The 27056-nt window shown below is 33.7% G+C and overlaps 1 protein-coding gene across 10 annotated transcripts in view; it reads left to right on the forward strand.

The window, feature by feature from the left end:
* NOVA1 (NOVA alternative splicing regulator 1) overlaps positions 1–27056 on the forward strand; it is a 149172-nt gene that overhangs the window by 105898 nt on the left and 16218 nt on the right. For 7 of the 10 annotated variants that reach the window (XM_065064164.1, XM_065064162.1, XM_065064161.1 and 4 more), the window contains 2 exons: positions 5210–5376; positions 15900–15971. In XM_065064164.1, coding sequence (XP_064920236.1) covers positions 5296–5376; positions 15900–15971 — 153 coding nt within the window. In that variant the 5' untranslated portion in view covers positions 5210–5295. The remainder of the gene's footprint in view (positions 1–5209; positions 5377–15899; positions 15972–27056) is intronic. The other 3 variants (XM_065064158.1, XM_065064167.1, XM_065064160.1) reach the window with 1 other exon arrangement.

Below are 27056 nucleotides of genomic sequence, written 5' to 3' on the forward strand. Positions count from 1 at the left end.
TATGTATATACATGGCTGAGCTTTTGTTCACAGAAACATGGAAAAAGGAGTGAATGTAACTGTTAAACAGATGAAAATGATAAATAATCTGACATTTTACTTTAGACACTAATGGAGTCTAAAAGCTTTTAAAGTGACAGAAAATTCACCAACTTTGGTTGTTCATAGGCTTATTTTTGTTATACAGGTTGGTCATGTAGCTGGCAGTTTTCCTTTTGTGTGACTTTTGAAATTATTGTGCTCTGTTATCTGAGTGAAAAGCTAGCAGAGTTGTGTGAAGGAATATGACAACATCACTTCAGAAGATTAAAGACATTCCGGACTGTACATGTATAAAATTTCTCCACACTTTTTTTTTTTTTTTTTCCCACTCTTGTCATGTTTGTTGCAATAGAAATCATAAGATGTAACCCCTGAAGAAAATGTGCTACTGATGCACTTTAAAACTGTATCTTACTCTACATGAAATGTACTTTCACACAGTTGTATTTCTTTATGGGATATTACATCCTGGATTATATATAAACATTGCAAATATCCTAAAATGTAGTGTGTTTGGTCTGTAACATGACATAGAACATTTTTATTATATTACACCTTCTACAGTAACCCAGATTGTAGAATACCCTTTAGCCACTTAGTGTCAAGTCTAATGAAATTTGTATTTAACATCGACTGTTTTACTTTCAAATGTTTTGACAGTAGTCATCCCTGGTAAGTACTTTCCCTGTGAGGCTCTGGTAGCAGGGATGGAATCTGATCTGTGTTGTATTTCAGTGTGTTGTCTGCTGGCCTGGAGAACACTTGCATTAGCTGCATTGATCAATCCACATCACATCTCATCATTTAGGAGACAATACTGTGGTGTAAAGACTCCCCAGAGCATTTTCTTAGAGCTGGATTGCTTTACACAGAAACCACAGGGGCTGTTTGCAAAAGGGGGAGGAAGCCAAGTAGGAAGAAAAAGCATTAAGGCAGCTTTGTCTATGAACCAAGTTTCGTTTTCTGTGGTTACTTCCACTCATGTCATTTAAACTCCTGGTTTTGACAGTGTTTTGGCAAAAAGATTAGGTTGGTGCAAAAGGAATTGTGGTTTTTGCATTGTTGAAATTTGCCATTTGATATTGGAATACATTCTTAAATAAATGTGGTTATATCATTTTAATGCACTTTTCTCACTTTGTTTTTTTTTTTTTTTTTTTTTGCTACTGACTTATTACTTGCTGTTTATTTTATATTTATTTTAGACTATGGAAATAATGTTAAACAAAAAGCAAATTTGAGTGATTTTCTTATTCGAGTTCAAAATGGGTTGCACAGCAGTGGAGACACCTCATAACATCAACAATGCCTTTGGCCCAGGAACTGCTTATGAACATACAGTTAGTTCAGTGGTGGTTCAAGAAGTTTCACAAAGGAGATGAGAGCCTTGAAGATGAGGAGCATAATGGTCAGCCATCAGAAGTTGACAATGGCTAACTGAGAGCAATCATTGAAGCTGATCGTCTTAAAACTACATGAGAAGTCACCTAAGAACTCAACGTCAACCATTTTGTGGCCATTCGGCAAGCAAATTGGAAAGGTCAAAAAGCTCAATAAGTGGTTGTCTTGTGAACCAACTGAAAATCGAAAAAATTGCCATTTTGCAGTGTCGTCTTCTCTTATTCTATGCAAAACAAATCAGATTAGGATGTGTGACAAAAAGTAGATTTTATACAACAACTGGTGACAACCACCTCAGTGGTTGGACCGAGAAGAGCCTCCAAAGCACTTCCCAAAGCCAAACTTGCACTAGAAAAAGGTCATGGTCACTGTTGGTGGTCTGCTGCCAGTCTGATCCACTACAGCTTTCTGAATCTTGGCAAAACCATTACATCTGAGAAGTTTGCTCAGCAGATCGATGAGATGCACTGAAAACTGCAACACCTGCAGCCAGCAGTGGTCAACAGAAAGGGCCCAATTCTTCTCCACGACAACGCCTGACTGCATGTTGCATAACCAATGCTTCCAAAGTTGAACAAGTTGGGCTATGAAGTTTTGCCTCATCTTGCCAACTGACTACCACTTCTTCAAGCATCTTGACAACTTTTTGCAGGGAAGACGCTTCCACAACCAGCAGGATGCAGAAAATGCTTTCCAAGAGTTTGTCAAATCCCAAAGCAAGGATTTTTATGCTACAGGAATAAACAAACTTCTTTGTTGTTGGCAAAAGCGTGTTGACTGTAATGGTCCCTATTTTGATTAACAAAGATGTGTCTGAACCTAATTCTAATGATTTTAAATTGCTGGTCCAAAATTGCAATTACTTTTGCACCAACCTAGTATTTTGAAGTTAATTTGTTGAAAACACACTGTAACAGGTCACATGAATGTTCTAAATCTTGCTGATGACAAATATAACTTACTGTTAAGAGTCTATTCAATTTAACTTTATATTTTATCTCAAGGATTTTTAATGTGACAACTTGTGGAATACTGATTGACATGTTCGAATCCTAATTTTAATTATTTTTAAATAACATCTTTTAATAGAGAAAAAACTGTTTGTTTCTCATTCTGTCAGTTTTTCTTTATGGTTTCTTCTACAACGTTGAATTTCAGCGTTACCTGATACTGTTTCTTAAGAAAAAAGATTTTAAATGTATATGAATAAATTAATGAGTAGGCAGGGCACTTAGTCTTCTGTTTCATCTTTGGGTAACGAAATATTGAAGGTTTAAATATCATCTACAGAAGCAGGTGAGAAACATTTACTAATAAAAACCTCTTTTTTTCTTGCAGATTGCTAAGGTTACTGTACTATTATCAGGAGGTTACTTACCTCCCTGGTCCATTTCTCTAATCTGTGTATTGCCTTTGATTCTGTGTGGATTGTACAATGATGAGGGCAACTAGTATGTTATGAACTTCAGAAATAATTGCAAACTTGTTAGCATTTACCACATTGTTACATTTCATTTATTTAAGTAGAGTCAATGAATTTTTTGTCAGAAAATATTCAGGTGTGATCATGTCAATATTTACTAGGAATATGCCAATGACAAAATGTATATTTATTTTTGTGATAATTCTGCGGCTCAGTTTTTTTATTTTGGTTCCCCTCCTGTAATCTTGAATTTAAACTAATACAATGATCTTCATATTATAATTTTATTCTGTTAGTAGGATTGTTCTACAGTTATTTGAGAGTAAAAACGTGGATGAGAACTAATCAATCAGAGTACGTCGGAAATGTACATAAAGTGTTTGTGGAAGCCTGTACTACATGAAATTTCAAAGCAATTTTACTTGGACATTTAGGTTGTCTTGTTTTGGTATTTCTGTAGAACAAAAGTGGAAACTACAATACTCCCTTTTTATGTTTCGGTTTTCCAACTTCTGTTAGATCTTGTTTTACAAGTTAAAACTTATTTTGTGGAACCTATTTAAGTAGTTTGATATGTGGTATACAGAATGTTTCAGTACAGTGTCATACTTGTATCCTTAGAATCGACACTGTATTTTGAATATTCTTTGTTCTAGTGAGGAAATATCAAGCTCTACCCAATATGTAGAACTGAACTTGAACTTCTTTAAGAAAAATAAAATAAAAAGGAAAAAAAATATAAAGCCATACAAAATCATCTAAAACCAGCCTAGTCACCAAAAATAAATCAAGTATTTTTCCACAGTTCTCCATCCATCTTTGCCCATCTGGTAGGTGCTTTCAATTAAGAAATCACAGAAATAAGGACTGCTCTATTTGTAACACAAGTAGCACAATTTCAGTTTGGGAAAGGGTTATGTGGCACTATAGGCTTTGTCTAAGCCTTTCAGGAGAATTATAACTAGAGCTATGGTAGTTATTTGATATTTGTTGCTAATATGCACAGTATTACAAATTAAATTAGGTGATATACAAAGACAAGGTGAATGTGGCACATCAGATTCTCCTTCAGGCTACAGGGATAGGCAAGTCATTATGAGAGTCAATTAAATTAAAGGTGAGAGTGAATAATGGTGAAATAAGGGAGAGGGACTGATAGCCAATACAAGAAAATAATGTGCTTCAGACTGAAGAGGAGAATTAAGCAAAATGTTACAGAGCAGAACAGAACGGTTAGAACTGAAAACAGGCAAACCTGAAATGACAAGAAATGGAGAGTCACACTTTGCTGCAGATGTTGGGAATGAGCAGTATGTTCAAGGACTCTTTTTCTTAAGCACCGGTCCTGTCTTTACAAATGAGTACTGTGGGAAAGTGTCACCTCCTCTGCTTCATTGCAACCAAAGGCCTGCTATTCTTATGCATAGAATAAATGCATATGTCACCTATCAGACCTAATTGGCAAGTGCATAATATTTTCTCATGATCTTAGGACCCAGATGCATAGAAGGTAGTCAGTGGAGTGTACGTGTCCCGCATGAATGGTATTCCGCGTAACTCTAAACAGAAGTTCTTGAAATGTAATTTGTGGAATATCAACTACGTATTTGGTACAAGCTTTTTTGATATCCAACTGCTAAGTCACATGAAAGACAGCTAAAACTCTATGTATTCAGTAAGTAATTGTGGTTATTTCAGGGATGTTGTGAGGTAGGGAGGGTAGAAAAGACCAAGTAGATACGTGAATACATGAGTTCAGTTAGCCTTGAAAGGTCTTGCCGTAATTTGCTGCTGTTTCAAGAAATGATATAATGTCTATGCTAAATGAATATATTTGTAGTTCAGGTGTTCATTGCAAAAGCTTATTCCAAGTACCTCTATAATATTGGCTATTATGTTCAACTTTTTGTTACCTAAAAGTTGTACAATGTTTTAGAATAATCTAGAACTAGGCCAAAATAATTTAAAAGACATGTAGTCTGCACAGATTTATCATATTTACTAATATTTCCAACAAATGGTTTATTTGGGTCTTCTCTCTGTCTCTGTCTCTTTCTCTGTCTCTTTCCCTTCCTTTCTTTCTGTCTTTCTGTCTTTCTTTCTTCATATTGGCTTGTAAAGTTATTTGTTTGTAGGATCTACACAAATAGGAGTTGTTTAAAATGTCTTTAGATCACTACTGTGTTATCCTTTGGAAATCTCTACTTTGTTTGTATGTTTATGGGGGTGCTGCAAGTTGGTTTTGCAAGGTTGCTTTTGAATGCCATCTTTATTCCATAACTGATGCAGTTTGTGGGATTTTGAAGAATCCACTTCATTCAGATCAACTTTTGGTATTTGCAGGTACTACAGAGCGGGTGTGTCTGATCCAGGGAACAGTTGAAGCACTAAATGCAGTTCATGGCTTCATTGCAGAGAAGATTCGAGAAATGCCTCAAAATGTGGCCAAGACAGAGCCTGTCAGCATTCTACAGCCTCAGACCACTGTTAATCCAGACCGCATCAAACAAGTGAGTTTTTGGTTGGGAATAGAGAGTCACAGCAGCTCCTTAGAAGTCTTAAAACTTTAAGGCTGCAAGGGGTCAACATAACATGTTCTTTAAGGAAATGTTATTTTAACCTTTAGTAACTTGCTGGTCCTCTTTTTCTTTATACTTACATGTTCCCTGTTTCTCAGCAGTTCTTTCAGACAGTGTTTTGTAAGTTTCCATGCCACACTCTAATGTGTTTCATAAACTTTTCTTTACTGTGTAAGGTGATAATACAGTTCTAGGTTTTAGTTAAATATCTCTGAATTTTGATATTAAATGGTGAGCCTCTTTGTAAATCTTCAGCATTACTAAAAATCACAGATTAACTGAATGATGCCTGGATTTATGTATATAAAATAAAATAAAATAAATATATATTTTTTTAGACCCTATCTTAGATACTTTAAAATCTTAACCTGTAGGAACTTGAAACTATAGTTTACTTGGGATGTTTACTACAATTTCAGGGTATGTTATTTTGGCATCTTTTTGCCTATTTTACACTGACTTTTTGCAAAACCTATGGCCAATGCAAAATATATTTGCAAGTCATTATTTATGTAGTATTCTTTAGTTCATTACATTTTCCAGAACAATTTTAATTAAAAAAAAAAAAAAAAAAAAAGTTGCCCTGTAAGGAGAATGTGAAATATGTGTCATAAAGGATTTTAAATTATTTACTATTGTATAGAATAAGAAAATTATAAAGAAAGGAGTGAACATTAGTAAAATTTTGTCTTGTCTCTCTATCCTCTATAGGATAGATTTTAGTTTCTCACCTGTGTTATGTGGGAAAAGATTGTTCCGTCCTTCTACACTAGCAAGATTCAGTGTCCTATAAAGTAATTTGGTAACCGTATGCGATTACTTTACTTTGTATACAGTGACATACACAGAATGCTTATATGAAGATGTTTGAATGAGTTTGGAATGATCAGACTGCTTTAGATGGATGAAGCTGTGCATAAGTCATTGTATATGATATCTAATATTTACTACTATATTATTTTTTCTCTACATGTGATAATTTACATAAAATATTATAATTTATAAGAAAACACTGAAAAGAAAAGCTCTGATTCTGTAGGATTAGTTTATCAGTTATTAAACATGAAAATGATAGAGAGAAAATGCTGAAAAGATCTGTATTTTGAATGGCTTTTCTGCGTGTGAAATGTTAGACTTTATGCCAATACTTCTTAACCCAATGGGAAAGAGGTGTTCTCTATTACAGTGAAAAGTGTTTTTCCCCTTTGCAATGAAATGAAGCTCATTTTTAGGTGTCAGGAAGATCCTGAGAAACTAGATTACAGAGCTGTGTAAGGACATATCTAAATACGTCCTGTCTTGTATCTGAAGCTGAAATAGCTTGTCCACAATACTTCTCCAGAAAACTTATTTGTAAAGTTGTTGTGGTTTTTTTGTTTGCTTTGTTGTGGGTTTGTGTTTGTTCTTGTTTGAGTTTTTTCTTGGTTTGGTTTTGGGTTTGTTTTGTTTTGTTGGTTGGTTTTTTTTTGTTTGGTTGGTTGGGTTTTTTTGTTTTTGTTTTTTTTTTTTAGTTTGGTTGGTTCATTTAGGGTTTATTGTGTTTTTTGTTGTTTAGTTTTGGGGTTATTGTGGGGTTTTTTGTTTGTTTTTGTTTTTTGTTTGTTTGTCTTTAAACACAATTCCATGTTTGAAATGTTAAATTAAATTCTGGAGGGATGGACTAGTGAACAGAGCTGCTGCTAGTGAAGATAAGACACAGACTATAAAACTGATATATTGACTGGCTCTACATCTTAAAATTTAAATCTATTACCTGTGTACATACGGGTGAATAGTAATATTAAACTGCAAATACTTGGAGATATGCATGTGTATGTGTTGAACAGATTTAACCACAATGAATTCTTAAACTTCTCTTTTAATGAAGCAACATCTATTGATGATAAATTCATACACTATAAATACTGACTCCATAAATCTAAAATCCATTCTTTTTATGAAGATATGAAATTGTTAGCTAAGTTCTTAGAGATTGCAGTGAAATAGTCTATCCTCTAGTGTCAGAATATTCTGTATCTTAATGAAAGACATAAACCTCTATTTAAGAAATTAAAAGGATAACATTTTATAACAGGTAATTGTGATCTAGAACTCCAGTGTTGCTACTTTTTAATAGCAGACAGGTAACACCTTTATTAAAATGATCAGGATAATCAGAAATTGTAATTCTTGGTTAATTTTTTGCCAAGTTAAAAGTGACCTGTATTCCTTTACGCAAACTCTACGTGTTTCTTCCTGTCTTAGAGTATTACCCACTAACTTTGGCAGCCAAATATTACATTACAGATTGAAGAAAATAGACTTAGCACTTGAGATTGAGAGCTGATTTGAAATAATAACTGTTACCTTCATTAGGAACTTTGAAGATATTTCTTTTGGTTTTCTAGCTGTTTCTACCAAAAAGCATGAATGAAGATACCTGTAGTTGAAGCCTTGCAATGCCATCCCTGTCTATATGAGCGTCCAGCTCTCATTTCTCTGTTGTCCTGTCTTTTCCCTGGGCTGCTTTACCAACACTTGCTTCAGAGAAGTGAGCTGAGAAAGGAAGTATCTTCTGGCTACAGTTTCAATGAAGAAAGTCAGTAGGTAAAGCTTTGGCTGACTGCTTGAGTTTCAGCACTTTCTCTCTTCAGGAAAGGCATGGGTATACACAGAGGCTGAGTCTGGCCTGGCATTTCTCCTTACTGATGGAAGTCACAATCCAAACATTCTGGTCTCTCTAACTTCGGCTTTTCAGCTTTGGAAGATTAGCAAACAAGTCTATCTGGTTCCTTTTGAGCCTCCTCCACTGCAGTTTTTCACATCTCCTAATTCTATGGATTTACCACTTGATACTTATCAGTAGTTCTCTCCTCTAAGCAGGTCTGATAGATACTTAATTAACAAATGTTTGCATCTTTTCTCTCTACATAATATAGGCAATCTCTTCACAGATGTCATCCATCTGCTGTTTCTATCTATTATTTGACAATAACCAACTGATTCCTGTGCCCTTTTACTTCCTAGAAACTGCTATGAGAATATGACTTCCCTACTCTCTATTAGTTTAAGTATCACACCAACTCTTTCAGACCATGTTGCAACACAGGGGAAGTGATCATAAACTGATCGGGAGCCTGAGCTGGTTCAGCTTTGAATTTCACCTCTAAGATGATAACAGCTCCTATAAACAATGGAAAAGGCTGCATAATGTGGTCTTACCAAATCACCTTCTTCAGAAACTGTTGCAGCTTCTTTGTATGCTAGTTGAATTTTCCTTCCAGCTTTCAGTTGGTTTACAGGTAGCGGGTGTTGTAGCAGCCTGTCCAGGAAGCGTATGGAATTGGAGATGGGCACTACAGACTTGTGTACTATATAGAAGGAAAGATGTGTCATCTTATAGCTAACTCTGTTTTAAGCAGGAGTTCCACTGTTTGGCCTCCTGAGATCCCTTCCAACCTGAATCATTCTTTGATTCTATGAAATGTTTAGCTGTCAAAGTCTGGACAAAGGTTTTAGAAGTTCTTCCCTGAAAATCTAGAGTAAAATTTTCACATATAGAACTTACAATTAATGTTTTCATTGGATCCAGTTTCATTTTAGCTTTTTCAATAGATAATTAACCTGTCATGAATCTTTAACTCTGTTCCTTAATCATAGTCCCAGATGTTGTATTCAAAATCTGCAAAACCAAATGTCTGAGATCAGATCTGTAAACTCACTTTCTTCTAGTGAAAATGACTAATTTTACTTCAGAAACACTGATCAACAACAACAAAAAGAAATAGTCATAATTTTTAAATAAAAAGTTTTACTTTGAAGTGACTTTAAGAATACAGATTTGAAAATATTGGCTTAATTTTTTTGTTTGTTTGTTTTGTTGTTTTTTTTTTCCAAATACAGGATATGAGCTGAGACTATAAAGACTCAGTAGACTTCGTAGAATTATAGTATGATTTAGATTGGAAGGGACTTTAAAGATCATCTAGTTCCAACCCCACTGCCATAGGCAGGCATACCTTGCACTAGATCAGGTTGCTCAAAGCCCCATCCAACCTGGTCTTGAACACTTCTGGGTTGGAGCATGCATAAACTCTCTGGGCAGCCTGTTCCAATGTCTCACCACCCTCACAGTAAGGAACGTCTCCCTAATATCTAGTCTAAATGGCACTCTTTCAGTTTAAGATTGTTACACCTCGTGGTATCACTACACTCCCTGATGAAGAGTACCTCCTCATTTTTCGTGTAGGTCCTCTTTAACTAATGCAAGGCCTTCCCAAAGTCTTTTCTTCTCTGGCCTAAACAATGCCAACTCTCCATCTGTCCTCATAGGGGAGGTGCTCCAGAGTCCTGATCATCCTCATGGCCCTCCTCTGGACCCACCTGAGCAGGTCCATGTCTGTCTTACACGGGGGGCCCCAGACCTGGATGCAGTATTCCAGGTGAGGTCTCATAAGAGCGGAGTAGAGGGGGAGAATCATCTCTCTACCTTCTAGACACACTTCTTTTGATGCAGCCCAGGATATGATTGGCTTTCTGGGCTGTGAGTACACATTGCTGGGTCATGTTCAGTTTTTCACCACCAATACTCCCAAGTCCTTCCTTAAGAAACCTTCATTGGTTTCTTAAAATGCTTCTCCCTTCTGACAAGCCTTTCTTGTTTTCATCATCCATTTAAGGCAACAGTCTGTCACATAGATGAACCTTACTAATCTCTATAATATGAGTAAGTATAGTTTTATAGATCAGTGTGTGTCTTTACCTAGTCAACAATTTCTTATAAACTTTTCTCACTTTTGAATGTAAGTGAAGAGTCACACCAGCTACACTTCTCCAGTGAATAATAAGATACACGGGGATGTTTACAAGTTGTGAGGAGAGGAAAAAAACAAACAAACAAAAACAACAAAACCAACAAACAACCAAAAAAAACCACCAACAAGAAAAGCCCTTATTTACTAGAAAGACAGTTCTATACATTAGATCTCATGGCAAAAATTTAACATTACACAAAACCAGGTATATTATATCTTGTCCCACATGTGCCCTTGACTTAATTCAGGTGCCAGATCACGGATAAAATTTTCTGTTTCACCAATGTTGAACACCATTTCAATATGTATGCAAAACTGTGTTTTATCAACACAGTCAACTCTGTAGCTGATGATTTACTCTTCATTGCATGTGCTTCAGAAGTGGAATGTGAATACAAGATTTTGTTGGGGCATGAACAGCAGCATTCAACATTTCAGAAATTTTCAACAGGGTTCTGATTCTTAAAAAATTTCTGAAGTTATCTCATGCCTTGTGATAGCTTTGTAGTTTTGATGGTATTTTTCCAAATCCTGAAGTAACCCAGAATCAAAAGGAGGAGAAGTTTTCTTTCCTTCTAGGACTTGGTTTTGTGTTTTTTTTTTTTTTTTTTTTTTTTTTTTTTTTTTTTTTTCACATGAATCTTAGACCCATGTCTTTGTGTGTGTTTTGATGCCTGAGTCTGGTAACTTACTTGAGTTTTCTGGTATTTCAGTGTAACAGTACCTGATCTTGTAGTAGTTCTGTGTTACTTGGACAAATTTTGAGGAAGGAGAAGGTCCTGATTCTTCCTTGTCCATTTTACTGTAATCTTCAGAATAAATCATTCTTTCCATCCAGTTGCTCTGATGATCCAAATGGCACCTGCTGTTTGCTTTAAACTCCTTTACCCTTCTTGTCCTCAAACAGAACATGAGATAATCTTTCTTTTACATCATACTTAAAGCACCCCTTTTGTTTTTCAAAGGCAAGTCCCCAGGAGTTCATATATTCAGATAAATTACCTCCATAAATACCTGTAAGGAAGTGTTCCATCTGTATATGCTTTCTTGGTCTTTTTGTCTTGCCCTATGCCCTGTCTATTATTTTACATAAAAGCAAAACAAAATGCAAAGAGGATGAAATATCATTAGAATGTATTTTGTTTGGTTTTTACAGATGTGAAAAGGTAGCAAGTAAAATTAGATCAGTGAAGCCATCAAAGCAGCCTTTTTACAATCTGGATTGTAAATGAATTGTTAATTCTTGATTATTTGTCTTTCCAAATTTTATTTTTGAAATATGTTATGTATTTATACAGTCATTGCTGAGATGAGAATCATTTGTCAAAGTTACAGATTAAAGGAGTTCACAGCAAATGTAAATATGTTTTGCAAAGCAAGTGGTGTGTTTAGAAAGGCTCATCTCTGATACTGTTGAAAGTCTAGTAAGTCAGTCTTTTCCATTGTTTAGCAAAATGGGGCTTTGCAGTGCTCTGTTTCTCATTTTAGCTGCAGAAGGTATTCAACTCTTTAATACAAATAAAAAAAGACACCACCTTTTCTTAAAGGGCATTAAAATATAGGCTTAAGCAAATTAGTTTTGTCATCACATTAATTTCAGTGATTTAAAAGCACGAAAATTAATATATGCAAGACTGAAACATAGTATTAGCTTAATATTAATAGTCATTTAATGTGGCTAATATTATTACCAAGATTTCCTTTCTTTGACAAGATCTGTAATGAGAAACTAGAAACTGGTAAGCTGCAAGTGCAGTTTCATCTTCACATTTAAATGATGTTCTTTACATACTTGCGTGTCTCTAGCCCTGTTTTCAAATGATATGTCATTTTCTGCCTTTTCTTTCTACTTTTCTATATATAAATATACTAATAAGTACTGAGAATTAAGTTAACTGTCTCAGTACAATATTAATTATCTAGGGTGCAAGCATTGAGTTTTTTTAATATGTATATAAAGGTGAGATTTTCATCATTAGACAATTCATTAAGTAATTGAAAAAGGGCTCAGAGACCTTTTGGAACTCTATACAGACAGAGTGTATCTATTTTATACTTCCATTATATAGCTATATCATCACTCTTACTCAAAAATATGAATAATAGAAATGTGATGCTTTGACCATCTTTCTGCACCCTTTAGTATGTTGTGCAGCCTGAGAGCAGTCTCTCATAGTATAGCCATTTCTTGTGAACAACACAAGGAAGAATATTTTCTTGAACTTTCAGAAAATATTACAACTAAAATATGACTCAATCAGAATTTCACTTCTAAAATTAAGCTTGGTTTTATTTCTTAAAATCTGTTTTCTTAAATATCTGTTCTAGAAGCTTAAAGTAAAAACAAACAACACTTTCTTACTTGTAAATGTACTCTTCCATTCATTGTATCATAAGGAATAGGAAAGGAAATAAGATTTAGGAAAACATAGAAGACCAATTTAACTGTGACTTTGACTATGCTATTCAAGAAATAGCTTAAAACCTGATCACGAGTCGTAGAAGTAATGTGTGGTAGAAGTTCTGACTGCCTTTTTTCTATAACCTTGCCAGCAGTCAACCTGCAATTTCAGGAAAGCTTCAATTACGGTACTCATGTTTCAGTCCCAAAAAAATCAAAATTCTGTGGTGTAAATTCATCTTATGATTTCTAATCACTTTATGCATCTCATTCCCAGAAGCCTAATAACTACTAAAATCAAGTGCTTGCCTAATGCAAAACACTTGCAAAATTAAAAAAAAAAATAAAAAATGCTGTGTAATAAATCAGAATTCTTGAGCTCTGTCCAACTTTCTTTAAGAAGTAATTTTGCCTAAAAGTTCCTGCAAAGCAATTAAGAGTATATCAATAAATTACTTGTCAGACAGTGGAAATTCAATATGGAGTCCAAATGCCTGTGGTTTTTGGTTTGGTTTGGTTTTAATTTTTGAGAAATTACACTGTGTTGCTTTAATATTGAAGAAATAAATAGGTGTGTCTCAAATTAATGTGTCTTTAGAATTATACAGAAGCATCAAAAGGTATACATTTTTACAAAATGCTGTCAGTTCTTATATATATACTTATATATAAATGCACAGACATAGATGAAAAAATAAGAGCAATTATGTCAGTAAACAAAGTAAGAGAGATTAAGCCTCAAACACAAACAACCCCATATGCAAAAAAGACCAAAAACAAACAAACAAAAAATGAAAACACAAACCAAAAAATCTTATTAGTATTTTCAGTATTTTGTTGTTGGCATGTATATTTGGAAAACAATGTGTATGCCCATACTTGATTCTTGTTCATTAATACAGTTGTTTTGCTTTTCCCATTGTGTTTTCCACACATTTTTGCTCAAATGGAATAGTGGAATGCTTCTATTTAATAGATGTTATAGTTCAACAGTCACCTGAAATGATTATTGTTGCTCCTTTTTCATTGCAGCCATACATTTCTGTGCTTTAGGAATGATATGAATTGGAAACTGAGGTGCTTCCAGTTTCTTAAATTACTTGTGGTATAAGTTAGTAAGCAATTATTCAGTGTTGAATTGTTCTACATATTTTCTTATAAATCCAGTAGTTAGATTTAGTAATACCTATGAAGAATAAACTATTTTTTGTTTTATTAATTAGCTTACCATACCAAAATAATATACAACACAGTAGGCCCTAGTTAGCAGTGGTGTTGATTGAAGAAACTATCAGATGTCTGAAATCATTTAGTCGAAATATATTTTCAGAGTTTTGCTGGAGAACAGTAACTTTTTTTTTTTTTTTTTAGTTCAGGATGAGAGTTTAATATATAGCTATAATAAAGAAAAGCTATCAAGATAAATTATAGTTCTCCATTCTGTTGGGTCATGTGGTTTGGTTTGGTTTTGTTTATTTTTCCCCTCCCCATTGCTTTAAGCTTAAATAAAGAAAATAATTTAATGGTGATTTCAGACTTTGGTAAGAGACATATTGCATCATCCCACTAGAACTAGAAGTATAATTCTAGAGTCGAATAGGATTATACTTGTACAGTCGTGGAATTTGACATTTTTTTTCTAGTTAACTTTAGCTTCTTGTGAATGAACCCATGTTATATACTGAAAAACATGGGAGAATCCTGTATAGTTGTCTTGATTTTCAGAATGTATAGTGTCTGACCAATAGTATTTTACCAAGCTACATATTTTTATAATGGAACGTGATAGGATTTTTTACTGAAGCCTCTTTCAAGACTCCCAATTGATGCTTAAGCTGTATATGTTTTATTTTTGGTTTTATTGTTTTATGAGTTACAAATAAGGATCTGTTTCTTAAGGTATTTTTTTCCTGTTTTGGCTGCTTGTTTATGTACAAACTATGAAAAAAATGGATCTTCATATTGCTTAACATACAGCTAAAATATTTGTGTGTGCATATGTACAAGCCCATATTTTGCTAATACACAACTTTGTGCATTCACAGTGTCCCAGCTTTCTCATATGCATTAAGAATTTTAGTGCAAAAGTATGTATACCTATTTTATGAGGGACTGTCTATGATTGTAAGTAATGGAACTGCTGAAAGTGCAAAATCTTGCTTCATTTATTTCTAAATAGTTTTGGTTACTAATTATATGACAAATCACACTGTATAGCATTTTAACATCTTATTTCTTAAAGTAAAAGTAGTGTAATTTGGGATATTTATAATATTTATATATTACATAGATGTAAAAAAAAACACATGCTTTGAATAAGTATTGTATGTTATGTTTTGAAAATTGGGATTTTACATTTTCACTACATTTATAAAAAGAAGAGTTATTCTGTCAGGATCTAATACTTTAAAAAGAAAAATGTGTATATAAAAATTTCAACAGAGCAGTGCTTTTTTGATATGTTCAAGAATTAATGTTAAGCGTATGTATATTATTTAGAAAACATGATCAATAAATATGACTCTTAATTCTTTTTCGTGTTTATTTTGAACACAGGCCTGATAAGTTATTAACCTTTGCTAAACTAAATGAACATTTTTAACACTATTAATAAATATATTGTAGTAATTTGTCATGAAGGTATTAGTTGCATGTTCATCCATCATGAGATTGATGTTTACATTTTTTCACCTGCCTCTTGATAGAAAAACATCGATGAATATTTTAGCGGTTAGTATATTGCTAAAAACTTTGAAGCTTCAGAATAAAAATTATATAAGATATGGAACACAAGTTTGCTGGCTATAGTCCGTGCTGTAGAATGGTGCAAAAAGTAAATGTCTCTCTTTCAGATGTTGGCCCTGTTTGTTTGTAGAATGATAACTGTTTCTAGTGTGCTCATTGAACTTGCTGGAATTTGTGTTTACTATAGTCTTCATTTTCCCCAAGAGAAGGAGAGAGGAAAGAATATATTCCTCGTGTGGTCAGCATATTTTTGAGTATTTATGTGAGTTCACCATCTTGATTTCAAGTCATTAATTTGTTTTTACATGCATAAGCATGCATATTTACATGCATTATTTATCCAGTGGACTTTAAATTCCATTAAGTTCCAATGAGTAGGTGAAATATTTTGTCTTAGGCATTTTTTATTTATTTTAATTTTCTAGTTATGTTACTTTTGTTGGTTTATTTATTTTTTAACTGTTCAGTCTAAGGCTTGTAAAGGTTGATTTGCTCCTGAACTGCTTTGTTCCCAGACATTGCCATCTTCCCCAACTACCACCAAGTCCTCTCCATCTGATCCCATGACCACCTCCAGAGCCAATCAGGTACAGTATCATCCTACCATCTACACCATACTTTTCACGGGTGACAGCTTGCAAACTGGAGAAAAAGATATGGTGGGTTAAGGATTTATTCGTTCATTCACATATATACACCCATAACCATAGATATCTTAACTCAAAATTGGTAAATTGAATGAAGAACATTTTTCTTCCTTTAATTTGTTTTCTTTTTAAAATCTCTTATGAAAGCAAAGTAACTTGTAAAATACTCTTAATTTGATTCGATTAATAAATAGCAAGGATACACGCTGGTGTGTTTGTAGACAGAGTAAGTCTTGGTATATGTATGTTTATGTATATATGCACACACGTATTAACTTCCTGAATCATTTATAAATTATAATGGAATTACCCCTAAACCCATGCTTAATTAGCATGTATATCAACCTAGACATGGCAAACAGAATTCTTTCTTTATTTGTTCACGTTAACAATTTTGAAATGTGTTTGTGGACAGTAACATAGGGGCATTATTTAAATAGTGTATGTAGTAAAGAAAAGTAGATTTGAAATTACAATTTATTGAAGAATGAAGTAAAAATAAATCTCTCTAAAACCATAGTAAACACATCTAATTAAGATTTATCCATGTCTTATTATTAAATGCATAAACTGCGTTTTTAGGAGTATTTAAATTACAAGCTTTTATTTCTCTTTGAACTGGAAAAAAGTATGTCCAGTTCATTATGTCCAACTGTTTATTTTTTTGCCTCCCCTATGCAAATTGTTACACTTCATACTATGCTTTTTAGAACTGGTTTATGCTTAATAAATAACTTATTTTTTTAATATACTCTTAAGCTTATTGTACTTTGTGTTCAAATAATATAAGTATTCAGTATGTGCTAACAGTTTTTAACACACAATCTGTTTGAGTTAGCTGAATGCTTCTATTTTACCTTGCAAAAATTAGATCAAATACCAGAAAAATTTCTTCACAACAACCTGATTTCCCTGGAAGTTAACATTTAATTAATTACTGATCCTTTTATATTTTGTCAACTGCTTAGAACTTGCTGGCTGTATGAACAAACAATTTAACATACAACAGGAACGCAAGCATATTAAAGCAATATATCACATTTTTTATCAACACATGATTATCTGTTGAAAGGGACATCTAATACAGAAAGTAATGAAATTTAGAGAGAAATTGTACAGATAGAAGAACTACTAAGAAAAATACAAATTGTGATATCCCTTACTTCAATGTGAAGGCCTTCTTCATCAGCCCGCTTCCATTCCAGCAACAGTTATTTGGCTTCATCATCACTAAATAACAATGATAAAATCTTTGCCAACAGCTAGGGATATTTTATGAACACTCTGTTCAGCCTTTATTCTCTCTCTCTTATTTTTAGTATTTCATGTATTTTAATTAGAAGGTTTTGGAAATGTTGAATGCACTTTTTTTTTTTTTAAAGTGTTCTTACTATTTTTCTTTTTTGTCTTCTTTCTCGCTTTTTGTGGTGGTTTTTTTTTTTTTTTTTTTCCCCAATTATGAATATACCCTGATGATCACTGTTTGGGGAAAAAGGAAATACTATTTGAGCATGTTGTTTAATTAGCATCAGAGAAGTACCTACTTTGCACCTGTTCTATGCATTTTGAATTATCACTATGATAGTGTAGTGTATAAACTTTAAATGACTTTTTAATAGATAAAATACTTATTTTTATAGAAAGTTGTTCTGTGAGAATATTGTCAAGTGATGTAGCTAAAAATGACAAACTAAGGGAAATATATGCTTTGCGTCCTGCCTATATCCCACGTTACATCTTTTAATGCATTTTATTCATAACCTATGTTCAATTCAGTTTTCATACAAGTAATCAAGATCTCTTTTGAACAACATTAAAATTGTATATGTGAAGAAGAGTATTGAATTTCTTAAGAGACGTTTGGAACTGCTTTTATCATTAACCCATGAAATTCCTACTGGTTTATAATAATAATTTTATCTTTCTTGTATTTCCTACTGGTTTCTAGCCCTTCCAGCAGGAAGCACAAAGCACATGATAAGGCAATTAAGATCTTTCTGTTCATTCTAGTGATAAGTGACGTAGCTGGTAATTGTTCCGAGCCTGTAGTAGTGATTAGCATTCAGCACCAGTGTATCGACAAGTATCTGCACTGCGGCTGTCACACAAAAATAAGTTCCAACACCGTAATCTCAAACCCGTCAGTAGTCATGTAAGTACTCAATAGGAGAGAATTAGAGAACAACAAATGTTTGTTTTAATGTATGGCTGTGTAAGATGATTTTCAATAGAAAATAACCATGCAGGCATGGGTTTTCTCACAAGATCTTATATTAGGATAACAGGAAAGAGCTTATTTTACTGGGTGAAAGTCAGGAAATTTAGTGTAAAGGTGTAAGATTAATTCACAGCATACTCTGATGTGTGGCTATAATAGCGTGTCGGGCTGAAGATCATTTAATTTTCTATAATATTTTAATTATGACAAGATGATAATTTTTATTAAAGATTAGTAAGGTGATAACCAAGGTTTAAGCAACACAATGCTGGATTGATCTTGGAGTGAGATTTTAAAACTGGGTTGCAGGACTCCCCATAAGTCATTGGAATTAGAGATCTGTCGAGAATGTGTGTTGATGAGCATACCTGCTGTGATCCTTCCCACTGTACAAGTATGTCAGTTTTATTCTCCTGACAGAGCTTACATAGTGGGCAGAACAATTCTGAGGCACACTTTTTACCACAAGAGGAAACTAGCTCTGCCAACAGAGGTCAGAGGAAGCTGGGCAGGAAATCTGGCTTGTATTATGTCTTCCTTTTAATGACTCACTTTGCCTCCATTCAGATGAGATCACAACTCCTTTGTATGGCAATCTCGGCTTTTGTTGAATCTTTTTTTTTTAAATCCGGTGTTTATGAAACTACCATTTTTATGATTCTCAAGAAGGGGATAGTCTCTAAAATGTCTTACACAGTGGAAGAAAACAGTTCCTTCATAACTGTTATATGTTATACTGAATTGCCACGGATGAAACAGAAGCCTCTGCATTGGAAGTCATATTTGTTTAGTCCTTTTTCCAGAAAGATATACATCTGTTGGTATTATTGTTGTAAATATCTTGTTTATCTTTTCAGTAGAATATTCTTAGGCCTTTGTTCACATTAAAAATTCACACACTGCAAACTTCCTAAGGAAGAAAGAACCAAACAGGCAATAGAATTAGGGACATTCCAAGTAGCTTTTTCTTCTCCTTCTGTCTGCCTGTCACTGAAAAGAACTCAGTCTTTCTGTACTTTTAGTCTGAGAGCTTCTTTGTTACCCCTCATGAACTTTGTCAACTTTGTTTATAACAATGCTGACAGACATATAGCTGCAGTGGTGAAACACTTCTGCTGGTGCCTGTGGAGCTGGCGGGAATATATCTTTACTTTTATTTACCAGAAGGAGGAAATCAATTTTACTTTTCCACAGTAGACTTCAAGTGGGAGTTTCATCTCAAAAGTGACGAATAACACCATTAATGTCATATAAAACATGCTTGCTTTTCCTCTGTAGTACCTTGTAAAAGTACAAGGTTTTTAATATTTATTTTACTAGTTAAGTGACATTAGATAGACAAGCATATCTGTAATTAAAGTGTTTACATATTTTCTTTTGTTTACAAGATTTTTTTTTATCTGCCCGCTTTACTGATGCTACTGTTCTTTTAGAGGGAGAAACATGAATGATCTAAAGTTAAGCTTTGTATTTCTCCTTTGTCTATTTGATATACACTTACAAATGCAGTTGTAAACTCTTGCATGTTTCCTTCTACAATCCTCTCTTTTTTCATGAGACTGAGTGATGGGTAGGAATCCTTTCCCCATTTATTATGATTTAGGTAGGCTTAAGCTCAGTAATGTAATGGGATTTGTCATCACAATCTTTGTGTATTAACTTACTATGCAAACTTTCTTTCATTTTTGCCTTTTAAAAATGCACTATTTTTTCCCATGGCATTTGCATTTTTTACAATTATGCATTCTATTTGCTTCATTTTTATTGTACCTGAAACTCTTATTTTATCATTTCGTGTAGTGTAGTCTAAATTTTATGGAGTGCAGCTAGGTGTAGGACTTGTCCATTCAGTCCTCAATGTTTGCAGGTTTTTTGGAGCATATCTATGTCATCTTGTTGCTGCAATATTTTTCAACCTTTTTACATGATGAGACAGAGTCCGTTTTCTTGGTACTGCCTGTACCCACCAGGTACAGCACACGGATGTGGCTGTTATAGTCTGAATACTAGGATTTTGTTCTTTTGGCTTATATTATCTCTTTATTTTATGAAAAATCTTTAACTTGCAATGGGGGATATAATTGTACACATATAATGAGAGATAGGGGTATTAATTGGTATTTCTAGTGATTGATGTAGATGATCTCCCTCTTTCTGACTTTAAAGAACTGTCCTGTCCTTGTCTGTAAAATGATTTGCAGATAAGGAGGTATAAAACACAGGCTGCCTGTAAAGTATACTGGCAGCTTTTAAAGGGTTGATGGACTTGTATCACTTAATATATAATATGTGGGAGGTGGAAGAATAAATAGGAAAGAAAGCTTTGTTTCAGTCTTCTGTTATCACTAGGACAGAGAATTCTAAAATAAGTATAATGTCCAACTTCAAATTATAAAGTTTCTATCAGTACATTGATCTTAAAGTACACATTGTGAATTTTAATGATGATCCCAGGATATTAGATAGCCATCGTAGACCATCAAGATACTATCTCTATTTGCCTTTGACAATTTGATGTGAGGGTTATGTAAGATATTCTGTCTCTTATATTTTAACTACCGTTTTCATCTGATTTTAATTCTGTAATTTTAATGTCATTTCTTAAAGCGGTATTGAGAAAATCTGTTTTCTTTTTATGTCGGTCACAGAATGACTGATTCTGAATGTATCACTTGATCTTTCTGAATATCAGTACCCCATATTTAAAAGCAAAGTCATTATAAAGTTATTTAGCATTCTGATAAAAGGTGCTATAAAATAAAAAAACCTATTATTACTTTAATTGATTGTTCCGAATATTTGCTGTGGTTCTCTGTGAGATAATTATTTGACCTTTTTTCAATACGTCAGGTTGGTTGTTGAAAAAAACAGCCATTTTATTTACATCTAGAAGATGATATCTGAATTCCATGCACAAAAGTAATATGCTGTTTGAAAGAGACTTCATCTAATAGACAGTGCTTCATATAGACCCATCACTAAAGAATTTAGTATGCCAGATTCTAAAATTATAAATACATGAAAATCATAAATATAATAAACTATTAATATATTGGACAAATACATTATTCTAATTATGGCATCATACCATTTTCTTATTCACAAAAGGATGCATGAGAAGGAAATCAGGTTTGGTGTTGCAGAGGTATTTGGAATCTCATAATGAAGTTTAAGGGAACAGAGTTGAGGAAATAGGCCCTGTATTTTGCTGACTTTTTCTGGAAGGTCTCCAAACTTATGCTATACTTTTGCTGCCTACAGAATAATTCTTCACATATTTTCTCAACATAGCATATTGTTTTGGTTAAGTCTTAGCAAGGGCTTTCATCTTCAATTTTAATAGTTATTCAATTTCATGTTCGGAGTTCTTTTCTGTTTAGGTCTTGCTATTGCTGTTGTAGACTTACACAGTAATAATTTTGACTCCCCATTGAACACTGGGCATTGTAACAAGGTTGAATGAAAATGCATATGTTATTTAGAAAAGCATTTCCCTTTCCAGTGTTGAGAAAACCTGTACGTTTCACATTGGTAGATAATTTTATGGATTCATATCTCTATAAAATTATCTTTTTGTTTCAATTTAATAAGAAGAGTTCCTTTTTTGATTGCAAATTGCCTATGGCACACTATGGACAGCATGTAATAAATAATGTTTGAGATAAAATATCTAGAAAGGGCTTGGGAGAATTGTTCCCCTATTCAAATGAGAGGACTCCAGTAGAGGTTCTAGTGCTTCAGAGGTGACCTTTCCTGCTGCTTTTCAGCTGAAATGCTTCATTTCATCACTAATCTCTAAGAAGAACTAACCTATACTCCATAGACTAATTGTAGATATTTTTCTTCTGGTTCTCAGGTTCTTATTACTTTTAGTATATTTCTCTTTGACTGCTTTTTCCCAATACATTGCAGTATCTGAGCTCAGCATTTTTGTTTGCGTTGTCTCCTTAAGATATATATTTTTTTAGATACTATAAAGATTTTTAAATAACAAAAAAAAAATCTTACCTGCAAATCAGTTTGGAGATTTTGTTTGGTTTGGGATTTTTTTGTTTGTTTGTTTTTTACTCTTTCTCATTTTCTGTTTCAATTTTTCCCCTTTGGCCAACTAGGTAGGTAATTCTTAGTGTTCATATTCCTTTATATTGATTTACTTGTTTCTTCTCTCTCCAAGCACACAGAAGTTTTAGGGTTCACTGTTTATTGTGCCTTTCTTAAACATAGGGGAAATGTTGTCAGAAGCATTCACGAGACATGGGGAAAGATGTAGATTCTCACTAAGTCTCTGAATACTACTGACATATAATTCATAGGATGGCATGAATGATCTGCTGGTTGCAGTCCTGTAAGTAAAAAAGTGATTCTGTGTTCACATATCTTAGATTCTGTGTTCACATATCTTATTTTGATTTTATGCTTGAAAATAATTAATTTCCTAATAATTTCCTGTTTCACCTCCTCTTCTCTGTGTAATGGACAGCATAATTATTCCTTTTCTGTTTAAAATGGATACATGTCTTAAGTCAATTTGTTCTTATGTTTTGAACTCTACCTGGTTGTTTGATTATTTTTTTTAATTATTATTATTATTTTATCCCCCCCCAAGATAAAAATCAGGAGAAAACAAAATAGGCATATGAGTACAACTTGGAAAAAAAAAATGAGAAAACAAAGGGATAAACTAATTTAAACTAATTTGTTTTTTTCTTGTAAGAAAACAGCTTTTAACAAGATATCACATAGTCATCCCTGCTACATATTCATGAAAACTTAGCCTGCCATCAGTTTTAGTCTTTACTTCAGTCATTAGTTTTCAAGCTTGTTAAAGGAAGTGAATGAATGTAGATTTTTGAAAACGTACTAAGTTGATTTAGAAAACAAATTTTACTGTAGTGTGACTTTAATGAAGCATGCTTTTGATCTCATTAATTTATTTTTAAGTCTATGTTACTTTTGTGAAAATAGTGAGATTTGGGAGAAAAGTTATCGTTACACTTTCGTGTATACTTATGATTTGTGGGGGGTTTATTCACTTTAAAATATTTTGGAGTGAACATGTAAAAAGATAATGCTTTTTGGACGGAATGGATTTTTCTTTAGACTTACATGGATATATTGTTCAAGTTGTTTAAGAGTTAAAAAAATCTCACACTGTAATTGAAGATATTATTCTTTCATTTAAGGATATTTTAATATATGATATGTAATTTTTGGCATTTGCCCGTGTCCTTGTACTAAGAAAAGGTCCTATCTGCTTATGAAGACGGATCATTAAATTCATAAAAGTTGGAAAATTCACATTCTTTTTCAAAATACGGTAAAGGTCTTCAAATATCCTGTGAAAAGGGGTGTTTAATGTTTTCATTTTCTTTGTTCCAACTGTTTTAAGCATACTTCTTTTATCAATACAAAATATAAATAAATAGCATTTTGCAAAGTGCCAGGTGTTTCCATGTTCAAGTTCCATCCCATATAAGCTAGAGGAAAGTTGGCAACATGTAACTCTGTGGTCTTACCAAGATTATCTTTGACTTTAATTCTTTAATGTTCAGGTTTGGTGACATACTGTTTCATTCAGAACTGGTTTGGGGAGAAATGGCCAACCATATTCTGAGGTGTTGTCGTGGAGGCACCCCAAAGTCAGTTTTAGGTGGACAACAAGTTCCAAAACAGACTTTATTCTGGCTGGAAAAGTACAGCCAATAAACCGACTAGAAACAGGGTTTATACAATTAGTTAGCACTCCAACAACATAAAATAAAGGTTTGGATATCAGTTGAGGAGATTATTGGGGTGCAGCAAAATGAGAGTAATGAGGATCCACAGTGTGCATGCATACACTCACAAGAAACACACCAGAGCCCTCCGACTCATTAGACAGCATCCCACTCTAAGGGGAAGGCTCTGGCTCAGCCGACCTGCTGCTCCTAGAAGACCACACAAAGGGAATCTTTGGTGGGAACCCCATTTTATAGTCTGATCAGATCTGGCTGTGGGCATTCCAGAAGCTTCTCAGCTTCTCTGGGCCCCTCCTCTGCTAACGACCCTGTCAACCGACTCAGGGTCCCACGAAAGAGCCGTTAACTGCCCCGTTGGAGGCTCCAGTTCTCAGAGGGGGATGTGCAACTGCCACACTAGTTCTCAGGGGGGGAAGTGCAACTGCCACAGGTGTACAGGCAAAAAGTCACTTAGAGTGTTATTTGCTGTTTGAACAAACCAGAGAAAACAGAACATCAGAGCCATTTCCAAAATGAATATCTGGATGGCTTCATTACATTTTACGATTGTCTGTATCAGCATTGTTACTCTTATCAGTAACATGAAGGTTCGACTCTAAGTTTTCAACTATTCTGAATTTAATTTAGCTGCTCTTGCAGAGTTCAGAATTTATATGACCAAGAATTGTATGAGAATGTGGAAAGAAAGAGATCCTGTATAGCACAGACTATAAGGGAGAAAAGGCAATACAATAATTTTCTGACATATCAGAGGTAAGTTGAGTTGAAACATGGTTAGGCCTAGCCCTAGAAGACCCTGCTTTTGGTATGTGATAGTTAATATTTTCTTTGTACCATCTGAAACATTATCTCTTTCCCAAGCTGTTTGTAGGAGTAGAGCCACAACACACTGCACTTTGTAGCTTTGCCTTTTACATGCTTTGAGAATTCATCAGATGGTGAGAAGCCGTAGACAGATGTGAGACAAACCCACCAATTAAAGTAGATGTCTGCCTGTTTTGAGTTAAAAAGGGATTGTTCTTTGTATACAAATCAGAGAAAGACACTGGTTGACTTATTGCAGTATAGGGAATAAGAGATGGAAGGTTTATTCCTCTTCTGGAGATAAGGTGCGTCTGTTGAGGTCTTTGCCTGTAGTATAGCATCCCAGACTTAAGACAGTCAATACCTTTGTCCTGCAGTAAAAACAACATGTATTTTCCCCTAGTGTTGTACCTGTAGTTATTTTCAGACTGGTTGGTTTTGGGTTCAGTGTTTTTTGGTTTGATTTGTGCTTATTGTTGGTCATTTTGGGTGGGGTTTGGTTTTTTCGGTTCTGTTTTTTGTTGCTGTTGTTTTTTTTCTCCCTCTGAAAAGAAATTAAACTCCCTATAATAGTAACACTTATTGAGAGGCATAGTTTACAAATAGTGGATCAGTGGAAGGATTGTGACCATAGACTCTAATCAGCATGCTTAGAAATAGCCAGTGGCTGAGTTCACTGGTCTCTTACATCCCAGTGATTCACATTTGAATTGTTGCAGTTTGTAGCCTTGAAGAGTATTTGGCTAAGGGTACAGATTGACTGCTGGCTGCTTGGCCTTCTGTTTTCTGCCTTCTCAAATGACACCTCAGCCAATGCAGCCTTAGAGATCAGTGTCTTTTTTTTTTTTTTTTTCTTCTCACATTGTTCAGCAATAATAAGCTACATGACAAAGTATTCATTGAGTTGAACTTGGCACTGGTAATTTGGAAGATATTAGAAAAGTATGTTTTAAATTTCTATTTCTTTAAAGTTTTCGTAAGCCTGCAGTTTGGCAGTTCTACTGCAGTGTAAATTCTTCTGTCATGTTTCTAGTAACCTAACACATGATCTCCATGCTTCTCAGCTTTTTGTATTTACTGTTCACTTGAACTAAACATAAGTGCAGTAAAAATATTTAGATCCACTTTATTCTCTTAACAGTAATTGTAATAATTGTTAAAATAAACTAACAGCTGCCCCCTACCCATGAGATACTGAAGTGCAGTCTCCATGTAAGCTTTTAAATTGTTAGTGCTTAATGGAATAAAACTGTTTTATGAAACAGATTAAACTGTGATTAATGGTGTTCTTTAGTAAAGGGTACTGAAAAAAAAATGCAGGTCTTCCAGATCTTCTGCAGACCAGTGCTCATGTATAATTAAGTCATGCATTAAAAAAGAAATCAAGTCAAAAGATAAGCAGATCTTTGTAGAATATTTATTGTTCATAATGTATTTTAAAGGTTTAGTAAAATAAGTGTGTAAGTATTGTCTAGAACCAGTATTACCACATTCAGTTTTAGAAACAGAAGGAAATAACAAGTAGTTGTTTGTTAAAGACATTTCATAGGTTATATTTCACCTGTATTTGAGCATGTAAGAGGCTGTTTTATATAAATTCTTGCTTTAATTATGTCAAAAGTAATTAGATAATTAATGTTACACTTCAAATTAACATTTACTGTAAAGACTGGCTATACACAATGTGTATGCATACACTGAGGGTTGTCTCTACTGCATGCAATTTTTAAGTAAATTGTAAGTTGTGCTTACCTTGCATTAATAGGAACACATGTGAATGAGGATAATAAAAGGAGGAAGTAACACTTTTGATGGGATGAAAATTAAGTTTTGAAACCTGAATTTAATCATTTAATTTAGAAATTACTAATGTCAAAAAATTGTGTATGCTTTATTAAGAAAGTGGTTTAGCATATAATGATAGTATTCTGCTAGGTTTATTATTAAAGAGTCCAGTTAAAAAACGTGAGCTCTATTATGACTTTAACGACAAATGTTATTATTACAGCAGATATATCATAAATTTAGTTAAATTCCATAGCCTATGCACTATTCAGTACTTTTACACTACTTATATAAAAAGCCTTTATTTTTGACCTATCTGGATTTTATTTTGGTGGAAAGAAATATAAATATTGTGGAAGAAGTGTGTAAACTTTTCAATTTAACCATGAGAGAGGTCAGCAAAATTGATTCTTTTTAACATCACCAAGTGCATTCTATCATTTCACAATGAATAAAATAATATTTTTATTTGAAATATAA

This window comes from Columba livia, chromosome 5 (assembly GCF_036013475.1).
Source record: "Columba livia isolate bColLiv1 breed racing homer chromosome 5, bColLiv1.pat.W.v2, whole genome shotgun sequence".
Lineage (NCBI taxonomy): Eukaryota > Metazoa > Chordata > Aves > Columbiformes > Columbidae > Columba > Columba livia.